The 17,341-nt window shown below is 47.9% G+C and overlaps 1 protein-coding gene across 3 annotated transcripts in view; it reads right to left on the reverse strand.

The window, feature by feature from the left end:
• SLC24A4 (solute carrier family 24 member 4) overlaps positions 1-17,341 on the reverse strand; it is a 170,311-nt gene that overhangs the window by 68,968 nt on the left and 84,002 nt on the right. For all 3 annotated transcript variants that reach the window (XM_088464303.1, XM_088464302.1, XM_088464304.1), the window contains 2 exons: positions 12,763-12,839; positions 8,645-8,719 (listed from right to left, as the gene is read on the reverse strand). In XM_088464303.1, the coding sequence (XP_088320429.1) occupies positions 8,645-8,719; positions 12,763-12,839 (152 nt within the window). The remainder of the gene's footprint in view (positions 1-8,644; positions 8,720-12,762; positions 12,840-17,341) is intronic.

Genomic DNA, 17,341 nt, shown 5'->3' on the forward strand with positions numbered 1-17,341 from the left:
CCCGCTCACCCCTACTAAGCAGTGTTAGGAGACAGAGTGAAAAGTGATAAGAAAGTGATAAGGTGCCAGCCAATCAGCTCCCAACTGTCATTTTTCAAACGCAGCCTGTGAGATGGCAGTTAGGAGCTGATTGGCTGGTACCTTATCACTTTCTTATCACTTTTCACTGTTGGCCTGAATCAGGGCCGGCCTCGATACGTGGGGGAGACCGAGCAAGGAGACTTTTACATCTTGAGACTAGATGGATTTATCAATTGGGTACTATCTCTCCGCAGGGTTTAAACGAAAAAATCAATTGGAACTCGTTATAATAAGCCTAGTATTTGTCATTAATTATTGGTGTGAGGGTCACATTCACCATCTTTACTATATTTACTTTCATTGATTATTCGATTTATTATTAGTATGGTACTTTATCTGTTATATCTGTGTTCAATTTATACATCTATATATTATGGAGATGTATTTGGACTTTAGGAAGCTTTTGTTATGAGACGTAGTTGCCTGGTTGTATCATTTGTTATATAGCATGTACCCACTGATAATCTCCGGATATATATTTTGCTATTCTTCAGGGTCATGTCACGCAGTAATTGTTTTACATGCATAGTCAAGACAGTCACTGGAGTCACTAATACGATGCATTGTGTAACTAGTTTTGTGTCTTCGATCTGTTCTTGCAGATGGGGGAGACTGTTTCCGGCAACGAGCCGGTTGCCTTGACAACCCGGCAGCGCCGTTATGACGTCATCATGGGACGACCAGGAACTCGTGGCGCGTTCCCACTCCCAGGTCTGCAACAGATCAGCGTGATTTACTGCCTATTTAAGGTAAGAGCCTGTATGTATTTGTATATGCTGTTTGTTTGAACCTTGATAAAAAAGCCTGGAGGCTTTGAAACGTCGGTTCTTCACATTCAATACACTCGTTTTTTATGTTACTAGACTTGGAGTGCCGCAGTTTATTTCATCCAGTATATATATATGTATATTAGGGGTGTGCACCGGCCACTTTTCGTGTTTTGTGTTTTGGTTTTGGATCTGGATCTTTCTTCGTGTTTTGGATCTGGATTGGTTTTGCCAAAACCACCCTTCCGTGTTTTGGGTTCTGGGTTTTGTGTTTTGGATCTGGATTTTTTCTTAAAAAATAAAAAAAACGCTAAAATCACATAAAATGGGCCTTTTTTTCTTCCTATGCTATTAATAACCCCAATAACATTAATTTCCACTCATTTCCACTCTATTCTGAACACCTCACACCTCACAATATTGTTTTTAGGCCAAAAGGTTGCACCGAGGTAGCTGGATGACTATGCTAAGCGACACAAGTGGGCGGCACAAACACGTGGCCCATCTAGGAGTGGCATTGCAGTGGCAGACAGGAAGCCAATCAGCGTTATGGTGCCCATTTGCATGTAGCACGAACCCGGGAGATCCGTGGTACATGCATCTGTGTGATTGGCACAGAGCAATGACAGGTCCGTGAGACCCGTCTGTGCTGCTGTGGTAAAAAAAAAAAAAAAAAACCTGTGTAAAAAAAGAAAAAAATGGCGTGCACCCCCCCCAAAAAGAGCAACCAGCCCCGGGCATTAGTAACCCAGTGCTGGGTGTGCTTAAATACAGGGGACAAACGACGTAGGGGTCCCCTGTATTTAAGCACAACCAGCACCGGGCTAGTCAGAACCAGCGCTGGTTGCCAAAATACGGGGGGCCAACGACGTAGGGGTCCCCCGTATTCTGCGCAACCAGCTCTGGGCTCTGATCCGGTCCTGGTTCTGGAAATACAGGGGAAAAAAATTAGTAGGGTTCCCCTGTATGTTCCAGAACCAGCACTGGACTTTTTCTAGCGGGGGGCTGATGCCACAGCCAGGGGAGCCCTTTCACCGGGCCCCCCAGCCGCAGCATCAGCCCTGACCGCTAGTCAGCCCAGGCCGGGGATCCCTGGAGAGCTGGGGACCCCCCCAATAAAGGGGTCACCCTCTCCAGGGCACCCCAGGCCCAGGCTGATAGCCCGGGGCTATCCCCGCCACCCCTGGTGGCGGTGGGTGGCGGGTTGATTGTGTGGTGTGGTGTAAATAAAGAATATCAAACATTGCCTTTACAAGTAGAACTGCAAGTCCCAGCAAGCCTGCCCCGCATGCTGGTACTTGGAGAACCACAAGTACCAGCATGCAGGGCATTAAGGGCCCACTAGTACCTGTAGTTCACCTGTAAAAATTTTTTTAAAAAAAACACAGGACACACACACCGTGACAGTATAAGTTTATTAAACATACATACACACACACACACACATGTACACATACTCACCTATGTAACCTGTAGCATCGGTCCACTTGGGACCTGTGAAAAAAAACATACTCACCATCTCCTATGCGAGGTTCTGTCCTCTTCGTTCCAAAGTAGGCATCCCCGGACTTTGCAAAAAAAAAAAACGAAAACGCGATCCACGAACTTAGTACCGTTCTATAGAACGGTACTTCCCGAATGAGAGCTTAGCGGTGGGGTATCACCGTGGAAACCCCGCTGCTAAGCATTCATTGGCTGAGAGAGGTCATCTCCCGTCTCTCAGCCAATGAACGGCTCCCTCCATTGTAGTCAATGGTGGGAGCCGCAAGGTTATTAAAGTTTACCCTGCGGTTCCCACCATTGACTACAATGGAGGGAGCCGTTCATTGGCTGAGAGACGGGAGATGACCTCTCTCAGCCAATGAATGCTTAGCAGCGGGGTTTCCATGGTGATACCCCGCCGCTAAGCTCTCATTCGGGAAGTACCATTCTATAGAACGGTACTAAGTTCGTGGATCGCATTTTCGTTTATTTTTTTGCCAAGTCCGGGGATGCCTACTTTGGAACGAAGAGGACAGAACCTCGCATAGGAGATGGTGAGTATGTTTTTTTCACAGGTCCCCTATGGATACTTTACCGGACAAGTGGACCGATGCTACAGGTTACATAGGTGAGTATGTGTACATGTGTGTGTGTGTGTGTATGTATGTTTAATAAACTTATACTGTCACGGTATGTGTGTCCTGTGTTTTTTTAAACATTTTTTTTACAGGTGAACTACAGGTACTAGTGGGCCCTTAATGCCCTGCATGCTGGTACTTGTGGTTCTCCAAGTACCAGCATGCGGGGCAGGCTAGCTGGGACTTGCAGTTCTACTTGTAAAGACAATGTTTGATATTTTTTATTGACACCACACCACACAATCAACCCGCCACCCACCGCCACCAGGGGTGGCGGGGCTAGCCCCGGGCTATCAGCCTGGGCCTGGGGTGCCCTGGAGAGGGTGACCCCTTTATTGGGGGGGTCCCCAGCTCTCCAGGGATCCCCGGCCTGGGCTGACTAGCGGTCAGGGCTGATGCTGCGGCTGGGGGGCCCGGTGAAAGGGCTCCCCTGGCTGTGGCATCAGCCCCCCGCTAGAAAAAGTCCAGTGCTGGTCCTGGAAAATACAGGGGAACCCTACTAATTTTTTTCCCCTGTATTTCCAGAACCAGGACCGGATCAGAGCCCAGAGCTGGTTGCGCAGAATACGGGGGACCCCTACGTCGTTTGTCCCCCTGCACCACCAGACCTGTGTCCACTGGGACTTCACAACATACCACTATCAGGTACTTTGCTCTTATTTTCACTGCTCTCTCACTAGCTTAGGATCCATGCTAATACCCTGCAATGCATAGCAACAGGGCAAAGCTGTGAACCAGATCTAGCAGCAGAAGCAGTCTCATGTTTCTTAACTGTGCCATTGCATAGGGACTCTCATCTCCAGTCTGATATTTTCATAAGACTGGAGAAAGCAGATCCCAGTGCATCTAAATGCACGGATACTGCCTTTCACTCTGTACTAGATACATTACTACAGCAATACTTACCTGAAAAATTAATTTCCCAGTTAAATGAGGGACGCCTCACCCAATGAATTAATTTAGGACAACAGTTCTGGTTTAAGGTGCTAAATTTTTATTGTGTGTTTTTTTCACTTATACATTTTTCTATTTGCACTTATATGTTCGCCGATATATGCTCCTTTTGCATATATAAATCACATACAAACATGTTTTTTCTTATTTCAACAAAGTACTGTTTTTCCTATTTGATATATGCTTTTTAGCATATACAATTATTTATTAACACATTGTTTTTTGGTTTAAGGATCACTGTTTCATAGCATTTCAGTGAGATACCAAGTTCATGTCCCTTATACAGTAGAGGACGTGTACATCAAACAATTGACAGATCTTATTCATTAGACCTAGTCCAGAATTATTAATTACTGTATCCTATTTAATTAATATTTTTCTTTGGACAGAAATCGTATCTCACTGTCAATTTACTGTATCTCATTTCTCTGGTACTTCACTGGAGGATATTTGTCCTAAGGTTTAAATATAGCTAAATTGTCAATATTCAATATCTTTAACATATATTTTCTAAGTTAATTTTTTCTAGGCATAATAATTTTGTTTTATTTTGTTTTATGTTCTTTTGAGGTGTTTTGATTATATTCAATGTGAGATATCAATAATATATATATTAAATGCCAACATATCTCTCAATATCTCACAAATGAAATTTTGTCTACTGAACCTGTATGCTTTCATATTACTGTGATTACATCATATACTTTTAAATGAAATACAATAAAGGTTAAATATTAATATAAGAGGTGTGCCCCACAAAAGAGGAGTACTTTCTTCTTCCCCTTTTTTTCATTGAAATACATAGCAGCACAGACGGGTCTCACTGACCCATCTGTGCTCTGTGTCACTGTCAGTCACACAGATGCATGTAGCATGGATCTCACGAGTCCGTGCTACATGCAAATGAGCACCATAATGCTGATTGGCTGAGAGCCGTGACAGACGGCTCTGTCAGCCAATCAGCACTTTGCCCATTAAAGGCAAAAGCATTTTTTTTAAAATGGCCACTCGAGGCAAAACCTCGAGATCCGACAGCAGATCTCGAGGTTTTGCCTCGGGAGAGGGATCCGGGGCAGACAGGGAGATCCGAGCTTGGGCTTGGATCGCCCCGGATCCCCGAAGTTCGGATGGGTTCGATTCTCAGGGAACCGAACCCGCTCATCCCTAATATATATATATTATTATTTTTTGCCAAGTGGTTTAGAAGTCTGGAAGAAAGAAGAGAACCCCCCTGGTCTAGATGAGCAACAATATCACCCAAACACCCACCTGCAGAGGATTCCTGGGAAAAGCCTCAGGGGTCTAATTACTAAGTAGTGTTAGGAGACAGAGTGAAAAGTGATAAGGTGCCAGCCAATCAGCTCCTAACTGTCATTTTTCAAACACAGCCTGTGAGATGACAGTTAGGAGCTGATTGGCTGGCACCTTATCACTTTACGCTCTGTCTCCTAACACTGCTTAGTAACTAGACCCCTAAGTGTAGTTGGCGTGTAGCTGTTGTTTCCTAGGGTGGGCCCACATTTTGTTTGCGCTCTAGATTCCCCTAAGGAACTGCGCCCTGTGCTGAACAGGCTGGAGCTGGCGGATCACCCCCAATGTTATTGGTTGATAGGTGCAATCGAATGAGCGTGAATTGTGTTTCGCAATTAGTCAGAAAATACACGACTTGGAAGAGGTAACAAAACGAATGTATCTCTCACCCAACCCTGAAAGGCTTAATGGTAATCAGGTTTATATTATTAGAATTGTAACGTCGCTTTTAAAATGCAGCTTTCATCTGCCGCAATGCTGAGCGCCCAATACTCTCCAACCCGTATCTGTGTGTGAATTACTGATTTCCATAAATCACTGTCCCCGTTACGGGGCTGAAGATTTGCTCTCACTTTCCTCTGTCATTTTTACCCGTCACATTTTATTATTATCTGACAACAAACTGACTTCAAGCTGAGATTCACCGAGACACCGAAGGATTCCTACAGCTACGGTTCTTCAAACAGAAAATTCAGCTCACAAATAATGAACTGAAACCACTGAACCTGCGCATTCCAGGATCTAGTTACCGTATGTGTTCTTCACTAATCTGCACCGTCTCAGCATCACCCAGCCGCACGGATCTCTCTTCACGGAATCTAGTGGCTGTTTGCGTACAGCCCATGTGCAGAGGCGACTTCACACATTTTCTGCGTATATGCGCATCCAATTCTGAGTTGGATGCAATAGGTCCGAATCTGTCTTTCCGTGAAATAGGGCATTTTGGGGAGGGAGCTGGGCAGAAGTGATTGCACAAAACCACCCTGACTTCTGGTAGTGTCATGGGGCGTACATAAAGCTCCGAGCGATTCTCCAGTGCAGGCAGATCTGAAGATTTTGTCCAAATTATTATTATAATTATTATTATTATCGTTTATATGGCGCCACAAGTGTTCCACAGCGCCTTACATAGTACATAAACAAATAGATTGATTTACAGTGACTTACAGTACAATACAATACAATACATTACAGGACATGGATAATATACATTGCTACATCCGCGACCATAACACCCATATAAGCAACAGAGCAAAGCAACCAAGGCCCTCATTCAGAGCCGTACGCTCTGAGCAGAGCGCACGCTCTGAATGAGGGCCGGCCTCCATAACTATGGAGCGTCCTCCTGGACGCTCGTATAGCTGTGGGTCACCACCCACAGCCTATACGAGCGTGCAGTTTGATGGCCGCGATGGTCTTGACCATCGCGACCATCGAAACTGCGTGCCGGAGCCTGCGGTTGAGGTTTTCAACCGCAAGGCCCGGAGTGATTTTGGCTCTATCAGAGCCAAAATCACTCCCACTGACATCGCTAGTGATGTCAGTGGGCCGGCTTCTGACGGTAGGCGTTCCCTTAGGAACGCCCCCGTCAGGGAGGCACGCCCCCGGCACACCCACCAAAGGGGGCATGCTGTCAATCAACATCGACAGCACGCCCCCTTTGATCAGACACAACAAGCGAAGGAAAGTCCTTCGCTCGTCGCGTCTGGCGCATGCGCACGACGGAGCTCCCTCCGTCGTGCGCATGCTCAGTGCAGAACATCGACCCACTTGCGAGCGGACAGCCGCTTGCAAGTGGGTCTGAATCAGGCCCCAAGTGTTAGGTGCCCTGGTAGAGAGTAAAAAGTAGATGAAGGTAGAGTAAGGAGAAGCACAGGAGGGTAGAGAACCCTGCTCATAGGAGCTTACATTCTAATGGTGGGTACACACTGGCCGATATTACTGAGCGACTGCACGATTACGACATCGTAATTGTGCAATCGCTCAGTAATCGTGCACTTTTATTTCGGAAACGACCAGCGATGCGCACTCCAGCTGGTCGTTTCCGACATTGTCCATCGCCTGAACATGCAGCACAATCTGACGACCTCGTCAGGTTGCTGCATGTCGGGGAATAGGGGAGAGAGCCCGGCGCTGAACGATATCGTTAATGAAATCGTTCAGCGGGTGTTCTCAATGTCATGAACGACATTGAGCGCAGACTGCCGGGGACACACTACACGATATCGCTCAGGGAGCATATAGTGTAGTGTGTACGCACCATAAGTCTAGTGTGTATGGCTAACCGGACAACTATTCGATATGATAACATTGTATAGTCAACGATGACGCACTATATATATGGTTCGGTCCTTTGAAAGATTGCACACTATTGTTTGTTCGGGAGTTCAAGGGAAATTGGGACGATCATTGCGTTGTTTGCACATCGTCTAGTGCACAGGTTTTCGAACTCGGTCCTCAGGACCCCAAACAGTGCATGTTTTCCAGGTCTCCTCACAGAATCACAAGTGAAATAATGAGCTCCACCTATGGAACTTTTAAAATGTGTTGGTGAGTAATGAGCACACCTGTGCACCTGCTGGGTGACCTGGAAAACGTGACCTGTGTGGGGTCCTGAGGACCGAGTTTGAGAACCACTGGTCTAGTGTATTTGCAGGCTGCCCTGCTGGGACTATTAGTTCAGCCAACAAAACTTCTGCTACCTTAGGGAGATGTATCAAAGCAACATAATTAGCTCCATCCTGGGGTGTCTTAAGAGAGGAGGGGGCCCGTGTGCACTCCCTGTGCGGGGCCCCCTTCTCTCTCCCTGGTGCCCGGCAGCCGACTGACGCGGCTGGCCAGCCACCGGAGCATTAGTAGACTCCGGGCACTAGAGTGTGCCCGGGGGCTACTGTGCATGTGCAAAACACCAGAAAAATGCCCGAGGTGGCTATTTTCCGGTGTTATGAGCAGCGCTGACACCCAACGCGGGACCACAGACAGGTGAATTTAAAATAATATGCGTGCAGGGTGTGCGGTGCGGGGTGCCCTGGACCCGGGGGCCCGCGTGCCCCGCACACACTGCACCCATTATAGCCCCTGGCTCCATCTGTGGATCTTTAAAAATGTGTCAGTGAGTAATGAATACACCTGTGCACCTGCTGGGTGACCTGCAAAATGTGACCTGTGTGGGGTCCTGAGGACCGAGTTTGAGAGCCACTGGTCTAGTGTGTACCCAGCTTAAGTTCCGGGCCGGTTATGCCAAAAGAGAAAAGAAACACACACACATACACAATTTTCTAATAAATCATTTGTGAGCCTGTTTGCCCAATCGGGTGCCCACATGGATGATAAATAGAGGCAGCGAGATTGCAGAAAGAAATGGTGACACGTTAAATAAAAGGAGACAGCTTATGATCCCCATGTACTCACCTCGCAGATCTTCTCCAGTGATGGAACAAAAAAGTCATCACACACTATAGCCAAGGCGTAGAACATGTACAGCGCCTGCAATAAGAAGAGAATGCGGTTCACTTACAGCGTAAATCAGATAAATCCGTCATTTCGTACAGGTCGGCTCTCAGGAACGATTCAGGAGAACCAGCCGTTTAATCCATATTCCTTTCAGAGCAGCGAGCTTCCAGATTTATATATAGAACATTTATAATACCCATCAATCACACTCAGGCCCTCAATATAAAGATTTGCTCAATAAATCACTACAAATCTATTTTTTATGTCAAGCACAAATGACATTGCAGGTAGAAAACCTGATATCAGATCCTCTTGAATTTAACATCGATGTCTTGAGAGCGGAGCGGTAATGTGAGAGCTGTGGAACTATAATGCTGAGATAATGGCAGTGTGTTATGTTTGATTAGGTTATAAGGCCGCAAATTCTCTCTCAATCAAAGTCACATCCAAGGCCGCAGAGACTTCATTCTGCAATCTCCAATGCTGGAAATGTGAGGATCTACATTACAATCTACCCAGTATTTACCCCTTAGATGTTGCTGATGTCCTAACCTCTTCTCACTGCGAGGCTTTTCCCGTACCACATCTACGGAATTCCCTTATGCCAGTGAGAGGGTTCGTTACTGACACTTATATTTAAAAAATAGAAATGACCCGCTGAGCAACATTTTTTGACCCATACATTTATATAATTCGGGCGGAATTCAATTGATTACGCAGTCCGGATCTCCCGTCTAAAGTGACAGAAGATCGCGGGCTGCTATTCAATTGATGCCATTTTTCACGCTGATCGTGCCCATAGAGGTCAGGTCTAGCCGCGTAAAGCAACTAAACCCGACCAAAATGCTGGGCGCGACCGCGAAAAGTGCTGTTTGGGCGCCCAAACAGGTCACTTTTCGCACATTTCAGCTCTCATCCCCCTGGGGCTGCAAGCTGAATGTAGCGCTGGCAGCTGATCGCGCCCGACAGGAGCAAGAATTGAATAGTGATAGACCCTTGAATCAATTGAATTCCGCCCTAAAATCTATCAAAAAGGGACAAGTAGCACAGATGGTGTAATGGTTAGCATTACTGTCTCACACCACTGAAGTCATGGGTTTGATTCCCACTATGGCCCTAACTGTGTGGCGTTTGCATATTCTCCCTGTGCTTGCGTGGGTTTCCTCCAGGTGCTCCGGTTTCCTCCCATACTCCCAAAAAAATACTTGTGGGTTAATTGTCTCCCAACAAAATTAGCCCTAGTGTGTATGTGTGTGAGTATGTGATAGGGAATATAGAGTGTAAGCTCCACTGGGGCAGGGACTGATGTGAATGGCCAACTATTCTCAGTAAAGCGCTGCGGAATATGTGTGCGTTATATAAATACCTGGTAATAATAATAAGTAGCAACCTCTAGAAAAGAAAATACACAAGGCTCTCTGCCTCATGTCTTTGCTGTCGTTTTCTCATCCAATATTGCTGAGTTAATAAATGCGCAATATATCGGTGATTTCGTAACCAGTCTCCGCACAGACAAAGCACGGGTTGGTGTAATTAAAAATAAATGAAATGGAAACACAAGAGGTCTCGCTAAAGGTTTCCCCCCCTAAGGTTAACGAGAAATAAAAGGATCTGCAAGAATTCCGTTACCACTACGCACGGGATTTAACTGCAGCTCGTGTCTTCCAAGCGGAATTCAGGTTCTAATTACATGTAACAATATAAAGCCTTGCAAATCAATTCATCATCATGCAGTAATTATTTCAGCGAAGCCGTTCTTCTGAAGACACAGGCGCATTAATCTGGTTTATTGAGCCAACTCACAACAATAAATAACGCTCATGATAAACAACTTATTTTAACATTTCAGAGCGCAATCGCTTGGGAATTCTGCTGGATGTGCTCTGTGAGAAAAGCGTAGGCGCTAAGATGTCTGACAGCAAAACGTTAAAGGAAAAGAAACCCCCCTCCTGGAATAATTGGAATTTAAAGGCAATATAAATCTATGGACTGTTAGCATCTACTGTATAGTCTGGAAATATTCAGTGAACCATTACAGCATGAGATATAGGCAACTTATAGCTTTCCAGCTTGTGTAGAACTACAATTCCCAGCATTCCATATCAGTCCTGTCTTCAAAGGAAACTCTCAAAGGAAGTTGTGGTGAGATTAACTGAAGTATGGTTAGGAACAAAGGATGCGTTCTTTATCATAACCCCCCCAACCCTCATCCGAAATGGCGCAATTAGCGTCATCACATAGTGGGGTGCGGGGCAACAAAGACGCAGCGCCCACTACAATATTGTGCTAGATTTAGGGTTAGGTTTAGAGTTAGAGATAGGTTAACGACTTAAATAGTGAATAAACGCTATGTCGATTTGCCATCTGGTGACATGCACAGTGTCGACATAATGACCAAGTTGTCACTACGACCATGTTGTCATCGAGTATGGTGACATGTCGATATAACATCCATGTCAACATTCAGGTGTCGACATTCAGCATGTCAGCAAAACATACCACACCCTCTCCCAAATGTCTCCTGGAAATTGCGCGATAGGAGGCAAGTACATGCATAAAATACACACTTGCACAATTTTTAACATTTTTAGACTATTTTCCCTTTAATTTATCTAAGGGGTTTGTAAATAAATCAGTATTTATAAGCAGAAGGCTTTCTGTACATTCTGGGACAGTGCCTGCTACAAACAGCATTTAAACAGCCCATCTCAAGCACCACCGATGTTCTCATGGCCTTTCCAAGTGAAGCCTTCTCCTTTGTATGTGTGCGCTAACAATGCTCATCCCCCACCATAGACGTCATTCGCTTTCTCCTGGTAACTTTATTAGAGAACTAGAGCTGCATATGTTGAAAGGATAGAAAGTAGCATGATACCAACTTCACAGGCAACACGGATGGTGTAATGGTTGCTGCCTCACAGCACTGAGGTCTTAGGTTCGATTCCCACCACGCTGTAACTGTGGGGAGTTGTATATTCTCCCTGTGATTACATGGGTTTCCTCTGGTGCTCCCGTTATCTCCCACACTTCTAAAACTTTCTGGTAGGTAAACTGGCTCCTGACAAAAATGAACCCTAGTGTACTGTATATGGGTGTGTGTACATGTGGTATGATATATAGGGGTCTATTTACTAAGCAGTGTTAGGAGACAGAGTGAAAAGTGATAAGGTGCCAGCCAATCAGCTCCTAACTGTCATCTCACAGGCTGTGCTTGAAAAATGACAGTTGGGAGCTGATTGGCTGGCACCTTATCACTTTTCACTCTGTCTCCTAACACTGCTTAGTAAATATACCCCATAGAATGTAAGCTTTGCTGGGCAGGCGCTGATGTGAATGGCCAAATATTCTCTGTAATGTACGCTAATGCAATCGCAACTGCGATCTCTCATGAATCGCAGATTGCTAATGACTTCCAAAGCTTATTTCGAGAATAGGGAGGCCCACTGCCGCCTTCTCCTATCCGTCCGACGACGCACAACAGCGTAAAAACCGGTATTATTGACGCAGATCGGCCAGCTACGCAGCTTCTGAGTGACATCTGACTCTCATGCTGCGAAGGAGATCGCCATGGCTAATTTATGCACGCCCATGAAACGCCGTTTAAATGGCTTTGACGCGCCTGCACTGGCCTAGCCAACCCCAAACACTGACTTCCTGTCACTCACTTTGCAAATTAATCCTCTTTGCCAGCGCAAATCAACCATTGCGCGTATTCAGTACGGCTTTCACGCATGCAAAATGGCTAAAAAAATTGCTCGATCTGCGTAAATATCAGCATTGCGTACATCTCTCAATCAGGCCCAATGTATGCGCTATATACATAACTGGTAATAAATAATAAATAAATCTTACGCCTACGAACATGGAAGCAAAGGGGCGGTACGCTGCCCTTCCTAAATGACTCCTGAGATGTATTAAATCTGGAAAAACAAACCTTGTTGACAAATCCTTTCCATATCAATAATATATTCCACCACTCCTGACCTTCAGGAGATATAAGTCACTTATTTCAGTTAGAGGAAACCAGATCCATTTGCTGATTAACCCTTCGATGACTGGCAATGAGGATAACTTACGCAGAAGATGTGAAGCAGAACGGCTCCTTGCTGCCGTTCTTTAATGTTGAATAAGTCTTCTGGAAACTCGTTAATTGCTGGGGAAAAAACAAAACAAAACAAAACACAGTCAATGACTATTCTGTGGAATCTGTAGCACGTTAATGTCACAATGATACAGAAAAAGTATCAAACGTCACCAATATAGATATAACCCCTCTTTCACGCACGGCTCATGTTGCCATCTGCTGGAAACCCACTTTCTGCCTCCCATGAGGGTGGCACTGCCGCCGCCTTGTGCCAGAATGCTGGAGGGTGCCAGTTACAACAGCGCAGGGCATTTCGATTTGCACATATGCATCAATTTACTTTAAGCTGCATACTCACACATAACGATTTTGTTACCAACGATTTTCGGAACGATTTTATGAAAGATTTTCTGTCAGATTATCTGTCAGATTTTTTAAAGTGTAATGAACGATTTTTTTGAACTACAAACGATTTTGGCATATTCCCTTACTGAAAATCGTTCAGTTGGTCGGTCTGAATGAACTACAAACTACAAATGTGAACGCGCATGAATGATAATTGTTCATCGTTTTAACTTAGAAAGTGAACGATTTTTTTCAACGATTGAACAATAAACGATATCATTTAACGATAATTGTTCAAAAAAATCATTGTGTGTGTATGCAGCTTTAGAGTTAGATAAAGGGAGAGATTTATCAATCCTTCAAAAGAGGGCAGTTGGAAGCGTTGCCCATAGCAACCAATTTATTTTTCTGGTACATTCTATAAAATGAAAGCTAGAATGCATTTGGTTGCCAGGGACAATTACTCCAATTTCCCCCAAAGTTTTTATTACACATCTTATTTCTGTGTTTAAATGTCCCAAAGCAAAACATCACTTCTGATCCCGCGTGCCTCCTCAGTACCTGTAATGTGTCTGCAGATCTCTTCCACAGCATCAAGCACACCCACCCATATAGTATAACCCCAATTTAGACAGGACAGTCCTGATTAGAGGGCTCTGTGCCTAACTCAGACCCGCTCGCGAGCGTAGGACGCTCACAAGCGGGTCGATGGTGCCCTAATGCGCATGCGCACGACGGAGAGAGCTCCATCGTGCACATGTGCGAGACCCGCATAGCCACAGCCAAGCTGTCGCTCCGGGGCTCGCACCAAAGGGGGCGTGCTGTCCATGGTGTCTGGGTCCGGCCCCACTGACATCACTAGTGATGTCAGTGGGAGTGATTTTGGCTCTGATAGAGCCAAAATCACTCCAGGGCTTGCGGCCACGAGGCCCTACCGCAGGGTCTCGTCGCAAGCCCGATGGTCGCGATGGTCTTGACCATCGCGACCATCATCATGGACGCTCGCTATAGCTGTGGGTGGTAGCCCACAGCTATGTGAGCGTCCAAGAGGCCGCTCCATTTTTATGTAGGAGGGCCCTGATTCAGAGCGAGTGCTCTGGTCAGAGCGTCCGGCTCTGAATCAGGCCCTCTGTCCCACTGTCTGCCCACAGAAATCCTTGTCCCATGGGCCAAAAAATGGTGACATTCCCCCCCCCCCTTTATTGCTGCTCCACATGGGTGTTTGCAGGGGAGGGGAAAGGGGGTAATAGGCAGCCTAGTGCTTCAATAGGGCAATAGGGCTAGACACTACCTTGGCGTGACCACGCCCCTATTGTATGATGCGACCGTGCCCCCTGCCCACGGTACAAGGAGCTGCAACTTTTCATAAATGCACCATTTCCATTGTTTCATCTAATTTATAGAATGTCATGCCCAAAAGAATAACTCCATCTTTATAGAATATCTGTAGTAACGCCCAATGAGACTGTCTGCGTTTTGGATTTATTATTGTGGCCCGGAAATATCTCTCGCAGGATTTTCTGGCTGTGCAGCTTTCTGGCTGTGCAGCTTTATAACATACGGTTATAAACTGAAGAGCAGCCTGCAGTGACATCACAGCAATAACTCTGGCAGTGCACTCAGAGGTCTTTTCATCATTACATTATTATCACTTGTGATAAGTGTTTTAAAATTCGCTGCGAGTTTAAAAAAACTCTACGGAGGCTTATATCATGCCTCACCGCCTAAAGTATCACTTCCGAAAAGCTGCTCTTTTTGCGGAGTCAGCTTTTCGGAAAAGTTATACTTTTCCCCCTACTGCTGCCATGCATTATGGATTTCCCCATCTCCGCTGGTGTCTGTACCCCTCCCATGCCACAACCGTCAACATCTGTGTCCCCCACTGCTGTGTGTAACCCACCCACCATAGGCATAACTGGGGTGTGGTCCAGGGGTGCACAGGACCACCCATTAGCCCAGTTTGTTAAAAAAAAATAAAAAAAATAGATGGCCACCGGGAGGTAAGTGCTGGCGGCGACTGCAGGGAGAGGGGTGGGGAGGATTGTAGCTGTGCATAGTGCTGAGGGGGGGAGGGGGTATTGTAGCTGTGCATAGTGCTGAGGGGGGGAGGGGGGATTGTAGCTGTGCACAGTGCTGAGGGGGGAAGGGGGGATTGTAGCTGTGCACAGTGCTGAGGGGGGGAGGGGGTATTGTAGCTGTGCATAGTGCTGAGGGGGGGAGGGGGTATTGTAGCTGTGCATAGTGCTGAGGGGGGGAGGGGGGATTGTAGCTGTGCACAGTGCTGAGGGGGGAAGGGGGGATTGTAGCTGTGCACAGTGATGACGGGGGGGGGGGATTGTAGCTGTGCACAGTGCTGAGAAGGGAGGGGGGATTGTAGCTGTGCACAGTGATGAGGGGGGGGGGGGATTGTAGCTGTGCCCAGTGATGAGAAGGGAGGGGGGATTGTAGCTGTGCACAGTGATGAGGGGGGGGAATTGTAGCTGTGCACAGTGATGACGGGGGGGGGGGGATTGTAGCTGTGCCCAGTGATGAGAAGGGAGGGGGGATTGTAGCTGTGCACAGTGATGAGGGGGGGGGATTGTAGCTGTGCACAGTGATGGGGGGGGAATTGTAGCTGTGCACAGTGATGACGGGGGGGGGATTGTAGCTGTGCACAGTGCTGAGAAGGGAGGGGGGATTGTAGCTGTGCACAGTGATGAGGGGGGGGGATTGTAGCTGTGCACAGTGATGACGGGGGGGGGATTGTAGCTGTGCCCAGTGATGAGAAGGGAGGGGGGATTGTAGCTGTGCACAGTGATGAGGGGGGGGGATTGTAGCTGTGCACAGTGATGAAGGGGGGGATTGTAGCTGTGCACAGAGCTGAGGGGGGAAGGGGGGATTGTAGCTGTGCACAGTGCTGAGGGGGGAAGAGGGGATTGTAGCTGTGCACCGTGCTGGGGGGGGGGGGAATTGTAGCTGTGCACAGTGCTGAGGGGGGGTATTGTAGCTGTGCACAGTGCTGAGGGGGGAAGGGGGGATTGTAGCTGTGCACAGTGCTGAGGGGGGATTGGGGGATCGAAGCTGTGCTGAGGGGGAGGGGGGATTGGAGTTGACTGCACAGTGGGCTCGGGGGTATGGTTGAATCTGACTGCACAGGGCTGTGGGGGATTGGAGCAGACTGCACAGGGGGCTGGACTGCAAAGGGCTGTGGGGGGGTTTGAGTTAACACTGGGCTGGGGTGACACGGGCTGGGGAATAACGCTGATGCACACTGTGGCTGGGGGAATGGAGCAGAGAGAAACACACTGGGGCTGAGGGAATGGGGCTGAGAGACGCACACTGGGGCCGGGGGAATGGGGCTTAGAGACGCACACTAGGACAGGGGGAATGGGGCTTAGAGATGCACACTGGGGCAGGGGGAATGGGGCTGACAGATGCACACTGGGGCAGGGGGAATGGGGCAGAGAGATGCACACTGGGCCCAGGGGTATGGGGTTGAGAGATGCACACTGGGGCCGGGGGAATGGGGCTGAGAGACGCACACTGGGGCCGGGGGAATGGGGCTGAGAGACGCACACTGGGGCCGGGGGAATGGGGCTTAGAGATGCACACTGGGGCTGGGGGAATGGGGCAGAGAGATGCACACTGGGGCTGGGAGAATGGGGCAGAGAGATGCACACTGGGGCCGGGGGAATGGGGCAGAGAGACGCACACTGGGGCCGGGGGAATGGGGCTGAGAGACGCACACTGGGGCCGGGGGAATGGGGTTGAGAGAAGCACACTGGGGCCGGGGGAATGGGGCTGAGAGTCGCACAGTGGGGCCGGGGGAATGGGGCTGGAAGATGCACACTGGGGCCGGGGGAACTGGTCTGGAAGATGCACACTGGGGCAGGGGGAATGGGGCTGAGAGACGCACACTGGGGCCGAGGGAATGGGGCTGAGAGACGCACACTGGGGCCGGGGGAATTGGGCTGGAAGATGCACACTGGGGCAGGGGGAATGGGGCTGAGAGACGCACACTGGGGCCGGGGGAATGGGGCTGAGAGATGCACACTGGGGCAGGGGGAATGGGGCTGAGAGACGCACACTGGGGCAGGGGGAATGGGACTGAGAGACGCACACTGGGGCCGGGGGAATGGGACTGAGAGACGCACACTGGGGCCGGGGAAATGGGGCTTAGAGATGCACACTGAGGCAGGGGGAATGGGGCTGAGAGATGCACACTGGGGCAGGGGGAATGGGGCTAA

This window comes from Taudactylus pleione, unplaced genomic scaffold (genome assembly GCF_031769625.1).
Source record: "Taudactylus pleione unplaced genomic scaffold, aTauple2 ptg001628l, whole genome shotgun sequence".
Lineage (NCBI taxonomy): Eukaryota > Metazoa > Chordata > Amphibia > Anura > Myobatrachidae > Taudactylus > Taudactylus pleione.